Raw genomic sequence first — 23,870 nt, 5'->3', positions numbered from 1 at the left:
CTTTGCAGATTGCAAATACAATTGGATACGGTTTAATGGACACAATGAAACATATAAGACAACATGTTTTTCCACTCTACTGCTACTTTAAAGCCACACCTTAAGTCGGCCAATATCGCGAGTAATATAATACTTTCTTGTTCTAGTCAAAAGTCTCGCAGTCACATTTTGTACCAACTGTAATCCTTTAATTCTGGCCATAGATAAGATGTTACAGTAGTCAAGGCGGGGTGTAACAAACAATTTTTTTTTACGCGTCACTAGTGGACAAAATGGGACGGAATGTACAATATTACGAAGATGAAAAAGGCTGGTTTCGTAATCTTCTTAATATGCAGCTGAAACAAGAGAGTTGGGTCAAAAATGTTGCCAATATTTTTGCTTTATTACGGAATATAACACCTTATTTTTCACCATAGACCTTGTAACACTAACAGGTCACATGACACCGTAGAGGAAAAAAATGGCTAAGGGGGTCCAATTTGGACATTTTTACTTTTGTTGTTGAATTGCTGTGTGTTGACTTCCTTTAAGTTTACATTGTTTCACAAGTTATACACGGACTTATTTAGACTGTATGAAAATATTGTGTCTTCATTGTTGTTCCAAGGAAAGATAAAATAAAATGTTTGCGGGATTGTGAGGTTTTGTACTCTCTTTTGAAAGGTACTGAAAGACTAAATATTTTAAACTTTGGGTTTGTCTAATTTGCAATGAGTAAGCTTTTTTTGTTTTAAATTATTATAAGTTATTGTTTTAAACTTTTTCATTTATTTCATGTGTGTATTATTTTTGTGTCGTTCCGATACTAATACCAATACCAATATTTTGGTACCGGTACCAAAATACCGATACTTTTTGGTACTTTTCTAAATAAAAGGAACCACAGAAAATTGCATTATTGGCTTTATTTTAACAAAACATCTTAAGGTACATTAAACATATGTTTCTTATTGCAAGTTTGTCCTTAAATAAAATAGTGAACATAAAAGACAACTTGTTTTTTATTAGTAAGTAAACAAAAAAAGGCTCCTATTTTAGCTGCTGAAATATGCAGGAACATATTGTGTCATTTTCCATTCTATTATTTTGTCAACATTATTAAGGGCAAGTGGTAGAAAATTAATTATTAATCTATTTGCTCATTTACTGTTAATATCTGCTTACTTTCTCTTTTAACTTGTTCTATCTACACTTCTGTTAACATGTAATAATCACTTATTCCTTTGTTATTTGGATACTTTACATTAGATTTGGATGATACCACAAATTTAGGTATCAATCTGATACCAAGTCGTTACAGGATCATATATTGGTCATATTCAAGTCCTCAGGTGTCTAGGGACATATTTACTGAGTTTATAAACACAATATAAATAAAAAAAAAAAAAACGAAAGATGATGTTGTGATGCAACTTTTTTGAGGTGGTATAGTACCGAATATGATTCAATAGTATCACGGTACTATACTAATACCAGTATTTTCTGTATTCATTATTTCCTCTACATATTGTTTATTTCACCATAATCTCTGATAAAATCCTTTTTTGTATAATTTTTCCATGTAAAACTTTGTGGTCCGAAACAAATAAAACCAATAACATTGCCATCACCAAAGGAGATGAGACAACCAGAGAAAACCCAAATTGAGTGGCATTTTTTCACAATATTTTATCCGTCTCAGGCCATCATCTTTTTATCCATGTAACAAAAACCCTTTTAGTTTGATTTTGCAACTTATCCTTGCTGTAGGGCCTCTCAAACAGCAAACATCCCCAAGCCACATTAACACTTATTGTATTGGTTTTTTTTTTGTCTTGTGAATTGTATGTTTTATTTTGAAAAGCCACTCCTCTTGTTTCAGATCACTTGCCCCTTCCTCTTGTGTCACCAGTCTGACTTCATCCCTGACCCCTGATTGTTTCCACCTGTTTCCCATTACCCTCATGTGTCATACAAGCCCATGCCTCCCTTTGTTCTGTGTCAGATTGTCTCGAGTTTTCGTGCCTGTCTTGCTTCCATGTCTATGTCCAAGCCCTGAATTCCCACGCTGCTATTTTGAGTTTGGCTTTTTCTCCTCCATAGTAGAGTGAATTGTGTTATTTACTTTTTCTCAACCGAAGTGGTGAGTTATTATTTTTTCCTACTTATCTTTCTTTTCTCAAATTTTTGGAGTGATTTTTTTTGTTTACCATTATTAGATTGAGATTAAGTGTAGAAATTTTCATAGTAATTGTTTTCTTCCTCCTGTTGAAGCGTTTTATGTTGATAAGTTTCATAGCAGATAAGACGCAATTTATAGTCAGTCTTCGTTTTTGTATTTTCCTCCTTTTTGGAGTGATTCTCGGTTATTCCCGTTTTTGGAACCTTTTTTCGTCGATCGTTTTTGTTATTAGCAGATTTTGTATTTCTCTGGCTCTGGGGGTAAAAGAGCGGTCAAAATAAAAGCCCTACTAAGTATCCTTACTCTGCATCTTAGTTCATTCCTTTGTCTAAGCCTGACACTTATTATTATTATTATCATCATTATTAGTAGTATTGGTAGTAGTATTTCTCCTCTCTGAAGTACAGTAGATCAAATTAAAACCCTCATGGACACAGCTCAACATTTTGTGAACAAAGTGAACATTTTAGACAAATTTTGTCTAATCCCAAATAACATAAGTATACATATTAAATATCAAGTCAAAACACCGGAGCCCCCACTAGAAGTGTATAGCCTTGAAAGTACAAGTCACACTCATGTCGTCCTTATGGGATGTAGTTGTAAGAACGTAGCACCACGTAGTCCCTGATGGAGGGGAAAAAGTCTTTACTAAGGGTGAGGATGTAGGTGTACCAAGGGTAGAAGAGCTCCCGCTCTCCAGTGGCTCCTGTCATGATGATTTTCAGTGCTGCTTCACTGGCAGGGTAGGCCGGTAGGTTAGTGACCCCCCTAGGACATAAAGAAGCACTGCAGTTAGACACTTTTAAATCATGCACTTGGTAGGATTTGTGTGGCTGCTTCATATCATAATTCCTGGATAAAAAAAAATAAATAAATTGATAATCGTGAGAGGCTTATAGTGAAATGTTGAATTGATTTTCTCAGATTTTGTGAAAAAATAAAAATTCAAAGACAAAAAGGTCTTAAGATGTTATTATGCCACAATAGCCATCACAAGACATGAAATTATGGGAATAGTTGGGAAATTCAGGATGGATTTTTGTTGCTTTTTAAATTAAAAATGTGCAAAAATCTTTTTTTTTTTTTTAAAGGGAAAATGCGAATAATCCAAGATTATGGGGGAGTAGTTACAACATTGCACGATACGATGCTGTCCCTGCAAAACTGCTGTGTACAAATCCATTCACACCACTTCCATTTTTCCACATTTTGTTTTGATACAGCCTCATTCCAAAGTGGAATAAATTAATTTTTGTCCTCAAAATTTCACATACAATATCCCTTTTAGCAGTGGTTCTCAACCTTTTTTCAGTGATGTACCCCCGGTGAACAGTTTTTTAATTCAAGTACCCCCTAATGAGAGCAAAGTATTTTTGGTTGAAAAAAAGAGATAAAGCAGTAAAATATAGCACTATGTCAGCAGTTTCTGGTTTATTAAATTGTATAACAGTGCAAAATATTGCTCATTTGTAGTGGTCTTTCTTGAACTATTTGGAAAAAAAGGTATAAAAATAACTAAAAACTTGTTGAAATATAAGTGATTCAATTATAAATAAAGATTTCTACACATAGAAGTAATCATCAACTTAAAGTGCCCTCTTAGGGGATTGTAATAGAGATCCATCTGGATTCATGAACTTCATTATAAACATTTCTTCTCAAAAAAATTAATCTTTAACATCAATATATATAGAACATGTCCACAAAAAATCCGTCTGTCAACACTGAATATTGCATTGTTGCATTTCTTTTCACAGTTTATGAACTTACATTCCTACTTTGTTGAAGTTTTATTCAATAAATATATTTATAAAGGAGTTTTGAACTGTTGCTATTTATAGAATATGTTTTAAAAATCTCACGTACCCCTTGGCATACCTTAAAGTACCCCCAGGGGTACGTGTACCCCCATTTGAGAACCACTGCCTTATAGATGCATCCATCCATCCATTTCCTACCACTTATCCCTTTCGGGTTCGTGGTGGGGTTGCTAGAGCCTATCTCAGCTACAGTCGGGTGGAAGGCGGGGTACACCCTAGACAAGTTGCCATCTCATTGCAGGGCCACTATATCCCTTATTAATGTAAAAAAAAGTATTTTTTAGAAATGTTTGCAAATTTATTAAACATCCATCGTTTCATTTTCTAACGCGTATCCCTTTCTGGGTCGCGGGGGGTGCTGGAGGTTATCTCAGCTACAATCGGGCGGTTGCGGCGTACACCCTGGACAAGTTGCCACCTCATCGCAGGGCCACTATATCCCTTAATAATGGAAAAAAAATATTTTGGGGAAATATTTGCAAATTTTTTAAATATCCATCCATCCCATCCATTTTCTACCGCTTATCCCTATCAGGGTGGCGGGGGGTTGCTGGAGCCTATCTCAGCTACAATCGGGCGGAAGGCGGGGTACACCCTGGACAAGTCGCCACCTCATCGCAGGACCAATATATCCCTTAATAATGGAAAAAAAATATTTTGGGGAAATATTTGCAAATTTTTTTAAATATCCATCCATCCCATCCATTTTCTACCGCTTATCCCTATCAGGGTGGCGGGGGGTTGCTGGAGCCTATCTCAGCTACAATCGGGCGGAAGGCGGGGTAAACCCTGGACAAGTCGCCTCCTCATCGCAGAGCCACAATATCCCTTAAAAATGTAAAAAAGTGTTTTTTTAAAAATGTTTGCAAATTTTTTAAACATCCATCATTTCATTTTCTACTGCTTGTCCGTTTTGGGGTCGCGGCGGGTGCTTGAGTCTATCTCAGCTGCATTCGAGCGGAAGGCGTCCTGGTTTTTCCAAACTTCTTACACTTACGGATGATGGAAGCTACTCTGCTAATTGGGACTTTCAAGGCAGCAGATATTTTTATGGACCCTTACCCAGATTTGTGCTTTGAGGCAGTCCTGTCTCTGAAGTCTACGGACAATTCCTCCGACTTCAGTCTTGGTTTGTGCTCTGCCATGCACTGTCAAGTGTGGGACTTCATACACACACAGCTCTGTATGCCTTTCCAAATAATTTCCAACCAACTGCATTTACCCACGGTAGACTCCAATCTAAGCTGCAGGAACATCTCAAGGATGATCAGTTGAAACATTATGTACCTGAGCTTCAGCTTCAGCTCCAGTACTCTGGAAGACCCTCCCGGTAACAGTTAGAGATGCTACCTCAGTAGAAGCATTTAGGTTCCATCTTAAAACTAATTTGTATACTCTAGCCTTTAAATAGACCTCCCTTTTAGACCAGTTGATTTGCCGTCTCTTTTCTGCTCTGCCCCTCTCCTTTGTGGAGAGGGGGGTTGCACAGATGACGCGCTAGCTGTTCAAAGTCAGGACCTGGGGTGGACCACTCATCTGTGCATTAGTTGGGGACGTCTCTGCGCTGCTAACCTAACTCCACTCATGATGACCCCCTGCTGGCCCCACTATGGACTGGACTCTCACACTATTAACTAGATCCACTCGACGTCCAATGCACCAAGGGGTGGGGTCCCCACATCTGAGGTCCTCTCCAAGGTTTCTCAATGTATCCTATTGGGTTGAGTTTTTCCTTGCCCTGATGTGGGATCTGAACAGAGGATGTCGTTGTGGCTTGTGCAGTCCTTTGAGACACTTGTGATTTAGGAATTTATGAATAAACTTTGATTGATTGATGTCTGTAGAATTTTTTTAGGACAAAATTAATTTACTACATTTTTGGAACAATGCTGCAACATAACAAAATGTGGAAAAAGGGAATTGCTGTATATAAGTTCCAGAGCAGTGTAGTTATGAATACAATGATGAAAGTATTTATTTTGGTTTTCCAGAAGGAAAATCTGTGTCGAAAAAAGTTGTTTTCTATGCAGAATTATGCCACATTGTCATAACAGTGGACTAGAAAGTAGCTTTTTTCCAGGAAGATGAATTTGCTCGGGTTGCGCCCTAAAAACTGTCAATACTCTGAGTATTGTCCTCATTACACAAAACTGTAAAATTCTAACTAAAATCTTAGTTGTCGCATAGCTGCTGTACCTTCCGTCTACTCCAATTGCAGATATGCTTTTATTTTTACGCCTCTTGACATATTTGTGTATGAAAGTAAAAACTGGTTTTGCTGATTTCTACGGACTTCTTAGTAAAAGTAACAATAAATACTAGAAATAAATATTAGGAACATGGGTAATGAATAGTTGCGGTTACCTGTAACTCCAGTCAAAGACTCCTTATCTTGGTCAATAGTAATGATGTGTAGCAGGTCATGTTATCAGTTATATAAACTACACACATGAATGAGTTGCAAAGGATTGCGCGATAGAGAGATATCGGTCATGGTGTTCTGTACTGTGGACTTACTTGACCTTCTCCATGGCCGAGTCAGTGTCAATGAGGCCCAGCGTGCATATGGAGATGGATACGTTGCTGTTCTTCAGGGCCAACTCATGGCGAAGGCCCTCAAAGAAGCCGTTCAACGCAAATTTGGTTGAGATGTAAGGAGCCACAAAGGGACTGGCCATCTTGCCTGTGAGGCGTCAATGAAAACAAGCCGTATTATTGCTCAATGTGAAACAACAACCACGCGGTTACTTACCTAGCAAGGATGAAACCACCACTAGTGCGCCTTTATTTTGCTCAAGGGCAGGGAAACCTTTCCAGGCCATCTGAGCGTAACTCAGGAAGTTGACCTTCGTGAAAGAGCATAAACAGACTATGTCTCAGATGTACCAATGCTGTGTCTCATAATGCTGTGTCAATGTCTCAGATGTACCAATGCTGTAAAGTAATTGATGTTAATAAATCACACATAGCACTGTGCTAAAGTCTTAATTTTGTTGTTTGAATTGACTCATTTACAGCATTCATTTTGACACGGTCAAACAGTATAGTAGTATTATAAAATTTCGTATATATTTAATTGAAAAAAATATATATTAGAATAGTGACAAAATAACATTTATTTTTTATCATTCATATTAATAATAATAACTGTATGTATTAAAAATAATAGTCTGGTAGAACAAAGCCATCCCACTGTATTTCTGTTTACATTTTTTCTTGTGTTATTGTTGCGCATAAACGGCACTGGCACATTTTCTTCGTGGCGGTGTAGCATCATAGCCGTAATAGAAGCGTGTTACATTTTTTAAAACTTCTTTCTTTGTTGCTGCTCTGTGTAAAAGGCACCGGAATGGAGTAATTAAACAACCTGATTGTCATTATCCGCCATCTGGTGTAGTTTCAGAGCATATATAGACCGCCGTCCTCTGTGTAGGGGAATTCCAGGGTCATAGCGATTTGATCCTGTTGTGTTGTCCAGCCGGTATTTTATATTTTATATCTGGTTTCAGGATGTTGTCTTGCTGTGTGAAAGCACACACTTTTGCGGAATAATCTGGGTATTCTGATTAAAGGCACAGATAGATGAATGGCAGATCTTCTGTTCTGCTTGTAAGTCTGGGGTTACAAAATACTACAGCTAGTTGGATTACGCAAACATCTGATTGGTATACTCGCAGAGCGGTAACAGCCAATCAGCAATGCATATTCAGAGCGCATGGACTCAATGCTCACAGCACAGGCAGAGAGGAGAGACGGGGTGAGCAGATAGGTGTTTAGCAGGTGAGCATGATGCAGCGGACTCTCCCCAAATGATAATAAACACTACCCAGTCAACTACTAGTAACATCACTATGAGCCTGTTGATGTTCTAGAAACATAAGCAGCAGCTCAGCTCGCTCGTAGTCCTTGAGGTGAATGCTAATTAGCTTTTAGCGTAACGGTGTCTGCACTGTGCGGTGCGTATGCGTGTATGCGTGAATGCGTGTGTGTGTCTGTCTGAGAGAAAGACAAGCATTATTGACCTACAAATAACAACTAACTTATTTCACTTGACCTTTTTCTGTGTTGATTGAGCTGTGTTGGAGCAGCAAAAAAGGACATGTTAAATTAAGAGTTTCTGTCTCTGATAGTTGATATAATAATGTAACTGCATCATAAAGCCTACATGAACTCCATGGTGTTCAGGGATGAATAGTATCTCCTATTGCTATTGTACTATTTTTCAGCTAGAGTTACATTAATTATTAGTCATGCAGCAGCCTAGTTTTGAATGCCATGGTCCCTGCTATCACATGTTGATAAAAATTTAACGGACATCCCAAATGTTGTAATAAATTAAGCATGATGAGTTGAGCATATGTCAGCATGTGGCCCCACTTTTTTCAAATGCTTATTGCAAACGCTTACTTACAGTAGGTCATTAATTTGACTCATTTAGTCATTATTTTGACTTAGTAAATTAGTAAGTCAAAATACATACTTATTAAGTCATTATAATGACATACTTTGTATCTCAGACCAAACCAAAAAAAATAAAAAATACTTTGTATCTCAGTTAACTCTGACTGTTTTGTGTATTGTTTTTACTTTACAGAAAAAATATCAAGATATACTGTATATATAGTATATTGGCATTCAGCATAAGGAGCAGAAAACACAACCAAAAATTGTAGGCTTCCTCACGCGACGAAGCCGGCCTACTTCACCGCAGTCTATGGTCTATTGCCCCACAGGCTGTGGTGGCAGCGATGAGATGGAGACGTGATGGCGACAGGCCGAGTTACGCTGTTCCTTACACCCACCCACCCCCTTCCCCCTGGAGAGACGTAACTAACACATTTTCTGGGGGAAACACTGTTAGTGATCTCTATGATGTATCATATTTTAGGTGGGGGTTTTTTTTACCCTTCGCGTTCATATTTTCCTGTGTTTGTTGCATTTTTGTTGCGTTTTGCTTGATTGTAAAATGTGTCGATCGAGAGGGGTTGCAACATTCATATATTGTCAATATTCAGTGTTTTATCGTTCATACTTAATATTGTAAATCCCACATTCTTTATTTTCATGTACGTTCTGGGTCTCTCTGTCATAACGTTTTTAGCATTCAGACATTATTGTGAGGTTTCGTATTAGTCTTCCTAAAAATAGATAAACCGGCCCCCAGACACATTTTTATCTCCAAATTTGTCCCCCCGAGACAAAATAATTGCCCAGTCCTGGTATAAGCCTTATAGCTAAATGCGTCATTACCTTCATCAGCCACTCGAGGTGTTCTACATCTCCCTGCCACATGCTGAAGGGGCTAGAGCCGATGTGGTTGAGAACGAGGTAGTCCAGACCTCCCAACTGCTCCACAGCAAACTCTACGACCCTCTCTGGGTCTGTGTCACTGGACATGTCCGCTGCAATGTACAAGGCCTTCTGGGCTCCTAAGCTCAAACACTTTTCCACCACCTTGATGCCAGGATGAGAGTCGACGTTGGGAGTCGTTTTGATTTCAAAGATCCCCTTTTGGACTTACCTGCTGTAAGATTTTTTCCCTCCTGGCTGTGATGACAATCTGGGCCCCGAAGGTGGCGTAGTGATAAGCCATTTGTTCGCCAATGCCAGTGCTAGCGCCGGTCACCAAGACTTTGGCACCTCGGAGGGATTCTGGAAAACATTTATTTGTTACATAATTACTGAATGCTTAATTAGTTTATGGCCGGGCGATATGGACCAAAAAGGATATCACAGTATTTTTAGGCTGAATGGCAATACAGTACACAATAGGCTTTCCAGATACCAATATTTTGGTACTGGTACACAATCGTATTTCAGTACTTTTCAAAATAAAGGGGATCACAAAAAATGTCATTATTGGCTTATTTTTAACATAAATGTGTTTCTTATTAGAATCAAATAATTGTGTCACTAAGCAAGATAGTGAAAATACGAGACAACTTGTGACGTCTCAGTGTTGTTCTCTCGTGGATGCAGCGAAGAAAGAACACAGCGTGAGGGTAAGGATAATGATTTATTTACACACTAAAGAACACTATAAAACAGACTACGAAACAGAACACTTTGCACGAACGTACTAACAAACAAAACGAAAGAACTAGCGTGGAAGCTAGAAAGAACAGAAAGCGCTAGCGTGAGAACTAGGGAAAAGAATAAACAAAATAGCGTGGAAGCTAATCGAGCGCTAATACTTACCACAATGCTGGAATGCGACGTCATCTGTTGCGTGGGAGCAAACAAGAGTCCAACAAAGAATGTTAAACAAAGGCGGTCTTAAGTAGGGAGATAACTAATCAAAGGAGAGACAGGTGACACTAAATGGGTAACTATGACAACAGAACAAAACATGGAAGTGCCACAAAGAACTGAGGAAGACAAATACTAGACAGAATATGATAAACAGAACCAAAACCAGAATATGCCATGATCCAAGACGTGGATCATGACACAACTTCTGTTTTAGTAGTAAGTAAGCAAACAAAGGCTCCTAATTTGGCTGCTGACCTATGCAGTAACATATTTTGTCATTTCCCATTTTATTATTACGTCAAAATTATGAGGGACAAACTGTAGAAAATGGATTATTAATGTACTTGTTCATTTCATGTTAATATCTGCTTACTTTCAGCTTAACAAGTTATATCCAAAATTTTGTTAAAAATTAATAATCACTTATTATTCTATTGTTTGGATACTTTACATACGTTTTGGGTGATACCACAAATTTGGGTGAAAATCCAATATCAAGTATTTACAGGACTATTAGTGCGACATTGGCCATAACTAAAATTACCCTGTGTCCAGGTACAATATTTTATAGTTTTATAAATAATAAAAAATGACATAAGTTTTTGTGATTACTAAAATTTCATGTAATCATTTTAGTATCCAGACGGCTCTTGGTATTGTTACAGTCAAGGTCTACGTAGACCCACCCATGGCATTTGTTTACATTGAGGCGCGCTAGCCTGTTAGCGATGAGCTATTGTATCCCCTTACGGTATGTAGTTAAGCATGTTTAGCTTAGACATTTAAGAAATGTAGTTTATTTGCTGCCATGGAGGTGATGACTAGTGATTTAGAAGTAGATAAAACACCGTCGACTGCGGATGGACGTTAGCCGCTAGCTAGCCAGCTATGTTTTGAAGAATCTCAAGCACCTCTCTGGTTTTTAAGCCAAAAATGCGTCCATTCTCCCTTTTCTGCCTCCTCATATGTCTGCTTCAAAATTCTCTGTGCCTGTGCGTTGCCGAACATGCTCCTCTGCCGGTAAAACCATCAATGTCACAATGTGTATACGACTATGAAAACAAAAAAGTACTGCTATCTTTTAGAAGCAATATAGTACCGTTTTTATTATTTATTAGTACCGGTATACCGTACAATCCTAGTACACCATATATATAAGTATTTTAAACAAAATACGCAAATTCTTTAGTTTCAACTCAACACCACAGTGCTGTTATTATAACTGTTCTGAAAATTACTTTTAATCAATTATAAGTACTCGTTACCTAAACAAAAAAGTAATTTAATTACTGTATTTTCCGGACTATAAGGCGCACTTAAAAAAAAGTTTTCCCCTCAAAACTTAACAGTGCGCCTTATAACCCTGTGCGTCTAATGTACGGAATAATTCTGGTTTTGCTTACCGACCTCAAAGCAATTGTATTAGGTACACGGTGTAATGATAAGTGTGACCAGCAGATGGCAGTCAAACATAAGAGATACGTGTACACTGCACTATGATGGGAATATGACTCAAGTAAACAACACCAACATTTTATATGTTCCATTAAAAATATAGAACATTACACACAGCGTTCAAAAATCTATCAAAATGTATTAATACGACTTTGGTAAGCAATGGAGCCGCTCCGCGTGATGGATTGTTGACGCATACGAGCATTACTATGGTAGGAGAAATTATCTGGCGTTTTGTTTCGCAATATTATGCAAAAGCAACTGCTCTTACCTTCTGGTACCTGCTTATCTGTATTTGGGATCTGCATAAATAATGAAAAATAGTTTGCGTCTGCCTTTGTAGAACGGTGACGACACCATAGTCGATAAGCTTCTTCTTTTTCTCTATCTTCTTGTTATGTGACATTCATCTTCCGCTGTTGCCATTTCTAATATAAAGTAGTGTAAAGTCCTTACTTATATCTGTCAGTAAACTCGCCATGAAAGCGATAAAACCTACTGGTGTAGTGAGTTTACATTATTCACCCAAGGAACATTAGAGAGAGTGTCGGACGTTTTTTCACGGGACACATTTCCGGCCTTGTTGATGTTTCCGGATGAGGAGATGCTGCTCCGTTATTGATTAAGTATAGTCTGGATGTCATTGAAACAGTTAGCGCCATCTTTTGACACTGCTTCCACTCCCGTCCTTGCACGCTACACCGCTACAACAAATATGACGGGGATAAAACGCTGCCGAAGGTGAGCCACGTAAATAAGACCACCCACAAAACAGCGCCTCCGGAAAGGACTGTTAGAGAACGGCTTGAAGATGATGTGTAAAACATAATGTATGCAACATTTTGACCAAAGAACCACCTTTACATGTTATGTAGACCACAAGGAAGTGTTTTACATTTAGAAAAAAATAATAATAATATGACTCCTTTAAGATCGAAAATAGACCATTAATCGGTGGTGCACCTAATAATCCGGTGCGCGCTATGGTCCGGAAAATACGGTATGTCTTAAGCAGTTAAGAGAAGTTTCATAATAAGAGTAGCGTGTGCGTGTGTGTCTGTGCCTTTTTAAAAGGCCGTTTCTGTTGCCAAAATGACGTCAGCGAGGTTTTCAGCTGAGCTATAATTGCTACGGAGCAACAGTGCGGGCACGTCGGGAGTGTGAGAATGTTAATGTGGCAGAGGGTCGGTTTCTCCAATGCGTGGTAGCGACACCAGAACCTTGGAGCATCAAAAAATATTATATATCAGTAGGGCAGTACTGTCTCAAATACATACCTCTTTCTATAAATATACAGATATAACTCGTAATACCGGTATACCAACAAGCCTATTAGTTCCAGCACCAAAAACCATCTGAATGCAGCGGTTGTCACTACACAAGAAGGTAAACATCTAGTGATTGTCAAACTGCGGTATGTGTACCAATTGTGGTACGCGAGCCATGTAGCGGTAGACCAAAGAATCACTTGATTATGTTTTCCTATATTCAAACACAGTGTTACTGTTCAAACTGTGTTTAATACTACTGCGGCGAAAAAATATACTTCAACACCTCTGCCTTGTTTTTGATGAATACTTTGGCCTACTACGCTACTGTCTTTTTGTGTTGAGTCATTATGGTGGTACTTGGAGAGCCGAGTTTTTTTCAGAAGTGGTACTCGGTGAAAAAGGTTTGAGGACCACTGATTTAGTCAATGACAGATGTGGTTAAACGCTTCCCTTTAGCGTTTTGACTGAGAATTGCAGGTCACACAATCAAGACCAGGATTACATCTTGAGGCCATCAAAAGGCCGTGTGTCGTGTAGGAACGCAACAATTATAGATTTTGAGAGTACGACTATAGAAATTATAATAAAGAACATATATATACATATATACATATATATATATATATATATGTATATATATATATATATATATATATATATATATATATATATATATATATATATATATATATTATTAGGGCTGGGCAACGATTAAAAATTTTAATCGAAGTTAATCGCACTTTTTCTCTGATTAATCGCGATTAACTGCATTGTATACGCAAAGCCCAATAATGAGTTCAAAAGTAGTGTGTAGTGCACCTTTATTGGAATATTCTCCAACATTGAACAAAAGCGCCAAAACATTTGTTGTGCAAACACAATTCAAATCAGTACTTGTTAAACAGTAGCAGTTAAATAGCATATTTTATGAAAATCAACTCAAAAAATGTAAATACAAACATTTAAGCTTATTACTACCACTGCCAGGGTATTTAAGTTATCCTGTTTGTTATGGAAAATAAATATAATCTACATACAAATCTCTGAGCCACAATCATAACATCAGAACAGGCAATTTCTGAGGTAACAGCAGGAAAAAAATTTTTATCAGGGATCTTATGTTTAAAAAACCTATATTATAGGTAGTGGGCTGTTTTAGGGAATTTTTGATTAAATTATCCGTAGTAGCAATATTAATAATGTTGTGTTTATTCTGCGTAGTGCACTTAAAATAATGATGACCATATCTAGGAATTGATATGATGGGAATTTTCCGATTGTTTGCTTGGTGCTTTGATAAACTGAATGCATCATATACATGGTACTATATTGTGATGTTATGAGCCAGGGAAAAAAAGAACTACCCTACCCAGCATGCAACAGGAGTGACGAGCATGCGCGGTAGCCCGGTATAGGTTGTGTGTCGCCATGACAGCATCTTGTATGTTGTGATATGCACGCTCTTAAAAGCAAACGTTAAGAACTCAGCCAACACTCCTCGTCTGCATTATTCATAAATAGACAGACAACACATATACTCCGCTGCTTCACAGGCCGCTGGATGTATTCCCATGCTAGCTAGCCGGTCTAGCAAGCACGCGTCATTCAGTCCACATCCAGAATTGTCTGGCGGTCGTAAGTGATCCCGGAGTGACCACGCTGTAAGCCAGCCATGAAATTTGCAGAATTGTCCGGTATTTTTGCCAAATGTTCCATCTTTACCAACAGCCCCTCCACGCCGAAGCCCGTCCAGGCGCCGCCATCTTTATAAGAAAAGGCGTTAACAAAATAAAAGCATGTCAACAACATACGCAAATACGCGATAAAATAATTGTCGGCGTTAATAGATTGATGAGTTAACTCGTAATTAACGCATTAATTTGCCCACCCCTAATATATATATATATATATATATATATATATATATATATATATATATATATATATATATATATATATATATATATATATATACATATACATATATATATATATATATATATATAATATATATATTATAGTACAGGCCAAAAGTTTGGACACATCTTCTCATTCAATGCGTTTTCTTAATTTTCATGACTATTTACATTGTAGATTGACACTATGAATGAACACGTGGAGTTATGTACCGAACAAAAAAAGAAAAAATAACTGAAAACATGTTTTATATTCTAGTTTCTTCAAAATAGCCATCCTTTGCTCTGATTACTTTTTCGCACCCTCTTGGCATTCTCTGGATTATCTTAAAGAGGTAGTCACCTGAAAGGGTTTTCACTTCACAGGTGTCATAGTTAAATGTTAAGTGCGTATAAGAGCTGGTGTACATATGTTTTCGTTGATGCAGGTCGTGGCGAAAATAACGTACCGCCATTATGTCCGAGTGAGGATGACTGAAATGCTGTGGAGCTTTTGTGGTTAGACAACTGGGATGTTTTTAATCGCAGTTGATAGTAAAACCGATTATTGTTGCATCCCTAGAATCGTAATGAAGCCTTCGGTGTAATGCAATGGGTTGCAACAATTCAGGTTATGAACCGCTAGTTGGCATAGCTTGTGGTTTCACCTGATACCTCATTATCTTATACCTAGCAAGGCATAATGTTGGTTTTCAAACAATTGGAAGGAAAAAAGTCAGTGTGATAGAGTGTTGAGAAGAAGAAGTAAATGGTATTTATTGAATTAAACGAATAAATCATCAAAAACCTCTGTGTTGTTGTTTTTAATGCATATTTAGGCCTACTATGCTGCTGTATTTTAATATTGGCCATTATCAGTTGAAGCATAGTACTGCTCGTCTGCACCATACTGACGCCGACGATGTTGACATAATATCTAAACGCTGGACATATATCCATGAAAATATGGAAAAGCCGCTGATGGTGTGTTTGACAGAGTCGCAGCTCAAAGAAGATACTGTATCATAGATACTGTACTTTAAATGCTGTACATTAATATCACACAACTTCATTTTTGTCTTACAATTTTCTTTTTGAAACGCATGCCACATGTTAAAATTCAACCGGCAACACTGTTTCTCAGTGTTTTCTGAGGTATGAAACTGCGTCATAAAGCATACCACCGTGTCATTACGGTAGGTTAGGCGTGCGGTTATTACATTAAATTTGGAGGTAAATCCGAAAGTTGTGTGCTGTAAAGATTGGCGCCAGGCCTAAAATGATGCTCGTAAACCCTAAATACTGATTCCTTGTCACTTCATGGTGAAACTGAGCCATCCTGACATTCATATTTTACTTTTTTGAAAACTACTAAAGCTTCCCAAGTAACCGCAGATAACCCCGATGAATGTTCCATTGAGGGAGCCACGAGATTATCGAATAATTTCAGACAAAACAGCCCCCACGGTGCGTAAACTTCTCTGTGGAAGTGACAAACTAAAAAAAGTGATATAAAGCTTGACTGTAGGTTAAAATGCAACACCATAATTGGCCTTTTTGACAGGATCCACTGTTTTTACATGTATTCTGTATACTAAAGCTCTTGCTTATCTCTCGTCTTGTGCTTGGATCAGCGCTCTGCCATCCCTGCTGTAGAAATATGGGGTAACAACTACAAATGTGTGCTTCATTCACTAAATGTGTTACAAAAAAAGGTAAATTACAATAATACGTAATGTTGGATATAGAGAACATACAAACCCTGTATTTATTAACTCACAATTATTGAAATTCAATGATTGGGTGCATTTGCAAACAGCTAAAAAGATGTACTGAGCAAACTATAACCTGCTACCCAAGAATGTACAACAATTTTTCTCAACAAAAGAGAATACATATAACCTTAGAGGAAAATCTAATTTAAAACATTTGAATGCTCGTACAACACTTAAAACCTTTAGTATATCTGTATGTGGAATTAAATAATGGAATGGATTAACCAAAGAAATCAAACAAAACACCAATAGGATCAGTTTAAAAAACTGTTCAAACTACAAGTGTTCACAAAGTACACAGAACAAGAATTATGACGAACATCTTGAACCCTTTTTTCCGTCTTTTTATTGAGACAAATATTATTTATGTATTTAATATGTGTTTGCTTACTGTGGTATATTATGTATTTGTTCACTGTTCTGTTACAGAGAACAAGAAAATTGGATAAAATTGCTATGGTACTAAAAGGGGTATGATTAAATAAGTTCTGCTTCTTCCTACTCATTTTCAGACATTCTTTAATGAAACAACTGAAATTGTGTGATGCTTTACATTGTATAAAGCTTAAAGTTAAAGTACGTATGATTGTCACAAACACACTATGTGTGGTGAATTTATTCTCCGCATTTTACCCATCACCCTTGATCACGCCCGGGAATCATTTTTGGTGATATAACCCCCCAATTCCAACCCTTGATGCTGAGTGCCAAGCAGGGAGGTAATGGGTCCCATTTTTATAGTCTTTGGTATGACTTAGGAGGGGTACTGATTAATGTGAAGGGCTACCAGTTTGATACACACTTAAATAAATTGCCAGAAATAGCCAATTTGCTCAATTTACCTTTAATAAATAAATCTATATATACATTAAAAAAATGGGTGTTTCTGTCTGTCATTCCGTCGTACATTTTTTTTCCTTCAACAGAAGGTTTTTTGTAGAGAATAAATGATGAAAAAAACACTTAATTGAACGGTTTAAAAGAGGAGAAGACAGGAAAAAAATTTAAATTAAATTTTGAAACATAGTTTATCTTTAATTTCGACTCTTTAATATTCAAAATTCAACGGAAAAAAAGAAGACAAAAACTAGCTAAATCGAATCGTTTTGAAAAAAATTTAAAAAAGAATTTATGGAACATCATTAGTCATTTTTCCTGATTAATATTAATTTTATAATTTTGATGACATGTTTTAAATAGGTTAAAATCATATCTGCATTTTGTCAGAATATATAACAAATTGGACAAAAGCTATATTTCTAACAAAGACAAATCATTATTTCTTCTAGATTTTCCAGAACAAAAATTTTAAAAGAAATTCAAAAGACTTTGAAATAAGATTTACATTTGATTCTTAAGATTTTCTAGATTTGCTGGAATAATTCTTTTGAATTTTAATCGTAATAAGTTTGAAGAAATATTTCACAAATATTCTTCGTCGAAAAAAAAGAAGCTAAAATGAAGAATTAAATTAAAATGTATTTATTATTCTTTACAATAAATAAAAAAAATTACTTGAACATTGATTTAAATTGTCAGGAAAGAAGAGGAAGGAATTTAAAAGGTAAAAAGGTATATGTGTTTAAAAATCCTAAAATAATTTTTAAGGTTGTATTTTTTCTCTAAAATTGTCTTTCTGAAAGTTATATGAAAGAAAGTAAAACAAATAAATGATTTTATTTAAAAAAGTAAAGACCAAGTCTTTAAAATATTTTCTTGGATTTTCAAATTCTATTGAGTTTTGTCTCTCTTAGAATTAAAAATGTCGAGCAAAGCAAGACCAGCTTGCTAGAAAATAAATACAATTTAAAAAATAGAGGCAGCTCACTGGTAAGTGCTGCTATTTGAGCTATTTTTAGAACTGACCAGCGGGCGACTCATCCGGTCCTTACGGGCTACCTGGTGCCCACGGGCACCGCTTTGGTGACCCCTGCACTAGTCCATCGTATGCATGGTCCAAATAAACTGAACTGTACTGAACTACTTGCATAAATTAGACAAGCTAAATCTGATTTAGTAATTAGTAATGACTGGTAATCAATGTTTAATTTGTCTTGCAGTCATTTTGCATGGTTTGTAATCAGCCCTAATAGGAATGTTGGTATTCTACGTGCTCATGTGCCGGCCCATTTACTCGCAACTGTGTAATTCTTCATCAGCCTGCGGACGCCGGGCTAAATGCTACATTAAATAAATGCTGTGTAAGCTCCAAAGTCACAAGCATGTCAAATATTGTGCGATTACACGCTCACTTTGCATGCCTCTTCCCCAATTCACCCCCCGGGGAATGTTAAACTTTCTTGCAAAGGTTGTACAGTGATTGCTTCTTTTCCAAACACAGATATTTTGTTGAGTGTTTCGTACTGTGTGGCTTGCCATTGCCTGGACGGAAGGAGGTGGAAGAAAATTACGTTCAGTATGCGGGAGCTTTCCATGTAATTGGTGCTGAAGGGTCCCAGCATGGAACCACCGTAGTACAGTATAGTACAGTATGTGTAGTTTTTCGTTTTCAATGACCATACGGACATGTGATGGATCCTGTTCGTAAAAAAAATGCAAACAAATCCGGCATTTCCTTTTAACAGACTTGACTCTTTAGTTGTTATTATTAGGACTGTCAAATCTAAGTAGTTAACTAGTATGATCACATTAATCATGAATATACACAGATTAATCACACATTTCTTTTAAAGGTTACCTGAAAAAGGGAATCAGGTCGATTTATGGTAAGTAACCAAGTCAAAGATGAGTAAGGAGACTCCAACTGTTGGCAAATTTCATTTCAGAACACTGTATATATGTACTGTATATGGAGTATCACTTCTTGATGAAGTGTGTGCTTGGTTTGTAATGTTACAGTGGGCAAAAACATCAGATATACTTGTTAAATAAAATGTCTGCCTTCCCATCCATCCATCCATTTTCTACCGCTTATTCCCTTTTGGGGTCGCGGGGGGCGCTGGCGCCTATCTCAGCTACAATCGGGCGGAAGGCAGGGTACACCCTGGATAAGTCGCCACCTCATCGCAGGGCCAACACAGATAGACAGACAACATTCACACTCACATTCACACACTAGGGCCAATTTAGTGTTGCCAATCAGTTTTTAAATAACTATTATTACTAGTAATTTCATGTTGGTTGGTCATTACTTAGAGCAGTGGTTCTCAACCTTTTTTCAGTGATCTACCCTCTGTGAAATTTTTTTTAATTCAAGCACCCCCTAATCAGAGCAAAGCAATTTCGGTTGAAAAAAAGAGAAAAATAAGTAAAATACAGCGCTATATCATCAGTTTCTGATTTATTTAATTGTATAACATCCATCCATCCATCCATTTCCTACCGCTTATTCCCTTTCGGGGTCACGGGGGGCGCTGGCGCCTATCTCAGCTACAATCGGGCGGAAGGCGGGGTACACCCTGGACAAGTCGCCACCTCATCGCAGTAATTGTATAACAGTGCACAATATTGCTCATTTGTAGTGGTCTTTCTTGAACTATTTGGAAAAAAAGATATAAAAATAACTAAAAACTTGTTGAAAAATAAACAAGTGATTCAATTATAAATAAAGATTTCTACACATAGAATAATCATCAACTTAAAGTGCCCTCTTTGGGGATTGTAATAGAGATCCATCTGGATTCATGAACTTAATTCTAAACATTTCTTCACAAAAAATAAATCTTTAACATCAATATTTATGGAACATGTCCACAAAAAATATAGCTGTCAACACTGAATATTGTATTTTTATGAACTTACATTCATATTTTGTTGAACTATTATTGAATAGATATATTTACAAAGGATGTTTGAATTGTTGATATTTTTATAATATTAAAAAAAAAAATCTCACGTACCCCTTGGCATACCTTCAAGTACCCCTAGGGGTACGCGTACCCCCATTTGAGAACCACTGACTTAAAGAGCCAAGATTTTTCTGGGGTGGAACTTGTTGAAAAAGGTTTTCGAGAACTCCTGCTATAGATAACAACTATTATTAAGTTGTGAGCAAATAAATGACTTGCATTGAAGTACAACATTTTTTAAATGTTTCCGTGTGACATTCTGATGATAAAATTGCATTTTTGTCCAAATGTAAGGCCCTTTTTAAAAGCTCTGGACAGCACCGACACATAATTTGCAGACTACAATTACTGGTAGGGCTAGGCGATATATCAATACACTCAATATATCGCGGGTTTTTCTCAGTGCGATATAGAAAATGACAATATCGTGATATTTGAGTATACGTTCTCAGGCAGTTTGTTTTTAGCTGCGGGCATTACACTACAGGCGTTTCTCGCTCTTTCTTGTCTCTCTTTCGCAGAGAGACGTAAAACAAGCGCACCTTCTTACATACGTCACATATGTGTACGCCCTCGCGGAGCCGAGAGGTAGCGGCATGGGTAACGTTAGCTGTGGTGCGAGTGGTAATACAAGAGAAAGAAGGTGCCAATCTGGTAACAAATGAAGGAAGAATTTGTTCCCAAGAAAAACAGCACAGGGTCCATCGTCTGGCGGTGGTTCGGCTTCAAGCGGGAAGATGTCGATATGACAACCGTAATTTGTCAAGTGTGGGGCAAAAGCGTTGCTACGAAAAGTAGCATTACTGCGAATACGTAGCATCATTTGAAAAGTCACCTGCAAGAGAATGAAGAGTGGTTGAAACTCTGCATGTCAACATCTTCGTTTGGTGCCACACCAACAAAATGCAGAGGCAACCATGTCCACATCAACACCGTATGAAAAAAAAGTCAACATCAGAAGGAGATAACATCCGCCGGAACCTACCACATAGCAAAGGACATTCACTATTTGATTTCCTATCATGCAACTCATTTTTATTTGACAGTTATTGCGATATCTTGTGTGACATCATGCACAAAAGTGCACGTTGTTTGTTTTAAACTATTATAGTGGCGTTCTGTACAAAAAGTGCTTTAATTTAGTGTTGTTTTGATATGTCATCTTAGTGACATCATATATAGCTTGTTTTAAAATGTCTCTGACAATCTTGCACTTTCTGTTTGGAAATGGCATGAATGTGTGTGCCACTGCTTAATAACTGTTTAATAAATACATTTTTGGTCAATTGACTTAGTTGTGATTTCCCTCTGTGCATGAACGTTTAAAATTAGCATATATTAATGCAGTAGGGAGAAGAATGTTTTAATGTAGACACATAGAATCATCATAGTGCTGTGATTATATGCATCAAGTGTTCAGTCAAGGCTAAGGCAAAATATCGAGAGATATATGGTGTATCGTGACATGGCCTAAAAAATATCGAGATATTAAAAAAAGGCCATAGCGCCCAGCCCTAATTAATGGTTTGCAAAAATATTAATACCCCATATAGGTGAAATCAGATAATCTCCCACGGCACACCAGACTGTATCTCACGGCAGGTTGAAAAACACTGCAGTAGAGCAGTGGTTCTCAAATGGGGATACGCGTACCCCTGGGGGTACTTGGAGGTATGCCAAGGGGTATTGGGATTTTTTTTAATATTCTAAAAATAGCAACAACTCAAAAATCATTTATAAATACATTTATTGAATAATACTTCAACAAAATATGAATGTAAATTCATAAACTGTGAAAAAAAAATACAACAATGCAATATTCAGTGTTGACAGCTAGATTTTTTTGTGGACATGTTCTATAAATATTGTTAAAAACTTTATTTTTTTGTGAAGAAAAGTTTAGAATTAAGTTCATGAATCCAGATGGATCTCTATTACAATCTCCAAAGATTAAGTTGATGATTACTTCTATGTGTAGAAATCTTTATTTACAATTGAAACACTAGTTATTTGTATATCTTTTTTTCCCAAATAGTTCAGGAAAGACCACTACAAATGAGCAATATTTTGAAATATTATACAATTCCAAAGACATGCACCTGGGGATAGGTTGATTGGCAACACTAAATTGGCCCTAGTGTGTGAATGTGAGTGTGAATGTCGTCTGTCTATCTGTGTTGGCCCTGCGATGAGGTGGCGACTTGTCCAGGGTGTACCCCGCCTTCCGCCCGATTGTAGCTGAGATAGGCGCCAGCGCCCCCCGCGACCCCGAAAGGGAATAAGCGGTAGGAAATGGATGGATGCAATTCAATAAATCAAAAACTTTACTTCTTTATCTCTTTTTTTTTTTTTCAACCAAAAATGCTTTGCTCTGATTAGGCTGTACTTGAATTACAAAAATGTTCACAGGGGGTACATCACTGAAAAAAGGTTGAGAAACACAGCAGTAAAGAATACGAACTGATTTTTGGTCTTTTAGATTGCATCATAGTTTAAGACATGCTGCATCTTGTTTATTCAATGTGTTACAAAAGCAACAAACTCTACCCTAATTTTGGAGCCAAAGAACATGTTTTGTAATGGACACCAACCCGTTTCTGGCGTTTGATTTCTGTCATATTGTCAGAAGAATGAAAACAAAGTAAATGATTTTACCTGCATTGAAAGTCGGTGCGGTCCACTTGGCAGCCAGCCAGACAACGGCTACACTTGCCAGCAGCACTTTCGTGAACGTTTTCATGTTGTAAAGTAATTCAAATTCAGACTATATAATCCAAGCGAACAAAGTGCCAGGATTCCAATTTCCTACTTAACGCCAGAAGTGACTCCTATAAATGTGACTCCTATAATCCAAAGGTTGTTGTTTTTTATCTGGCCCCGCCCCCTCTTGGCATTTGTAGTAAAGGCGGTGCAATTAAGTGAACGTTGATAATGCACTTTGACCTTCTTTAAAAGCATTTTTTTCACGATAGGAAAATATATAATTTTTAAATTGTGTCAAAAATGATCTTACATGACGGACTTTTAAGCGCTAATTCAGTTCTATTGGAATTCTCCTCCGGAGCTCCAGGGTCAGCTCCTCCTCACTGTGACCGGGTTTTTAATATTTTTTAAATATTTTTTCATTTTATTTTTTTTAATATTAGAAATAACGTGTTTACTTGAATTGCCGCCGGGGCGCTAATTAATTTAAAACCTATTCTCACTCCTGCGCTTACCAAAGGCATGCGGTAAAAGTAAACATGCGCTTATTATTTTAAAACCTCTTCTCACTCAGGCACTTACCAAAGTTATGCAGTAAAAGTCTTATAACACTTTTAAAACTGAAGGAAGTGAAGGAGGACTTTTACCAGAAAGTGACGGATATTTTTATCCAGAAGCACGGGCGCATGGACTTCATTTATAAGTAAAGGTGAGACGGCGATT

The 23,870-nt window shown here is 37.1% G+C and overlaps 1 protein-coding gene across 1 annotated transcript; it reads right to left on the bottom strand.

Annotated features, from left to right (window-relative positions):
- Positions 1–364: 364 nt before the first annotated feature.
- Positions 365–23,315, bottom strand: hsd11b1la (hydroxysteroid (11-beta) dehydrogenase 1-like a). The gene is made up of 6 exons (XM_061888782.1): positions 23,100–23,315; positions 9,509–9,639; positions 9,238–9,441; positions 6,740–6,833; positions 6,505–6,670; positions 365–2,935 (listed from the first exon to the last, which is right to left on the bottom strand). The coding sequence occupies exons 1-6, from the start codon at positions 23,182–23,184 to the stop codon at positions 2,752–2,754; spliced, it is 864 nt and encodes a 287-aa protein (XP_061744766.1). The 5' UTR covers positions 23,185–23,315; the 3' UTR covers positions 365–2,751.
- Between the last annotated feature and the right edge of the window lie 555 nt (positions 23,316–23,870).

Source organism: Nerophis ophidion, linkage group LG26 (assembly GCF_033978795.1).
Source record: "Nerophis ophidion isolate RoL-2023_Sa linkage group LG26, RoL_Noph_v1.0, whole genome shotgun sequence".
Taxonomy (NCBI): Eukaryota; Metazoa; Chordata; class Actinopteri; order Syngnathiformes; family Syngnathidae; genus Nerophis; species Nerophis ophidion.
The sequence above is the reverse complement of the archived record's forward strand: the minus strand, read 5'-3'. Positions and strand labels throughout refer to the sequence as shown.

Coding starts and splice junctions, on each gene's coding strand:
- hsd11b1la (XM_061888782.1), bottom strand. CDS start 23,184: ATGAAAACGTTCACGAAAGTGCTGCTGGCAAGTGTAGCCGTTGTCTGG. Junction 9,442..9,508: donor GGGAAAAAATCTTACAGCAG/GTAAGTCCAAAA, acceptor CCTGGCATCAAG/GTGGTGGAAAAGTGTTTGAG. Junction 6,834..9,237: donor ACCTCGAGTGGCTGATGAAG/GTAATGACGCAT, acceptor TCTTTCACGAAG/GTCAACTTCCTGAGTTACGC.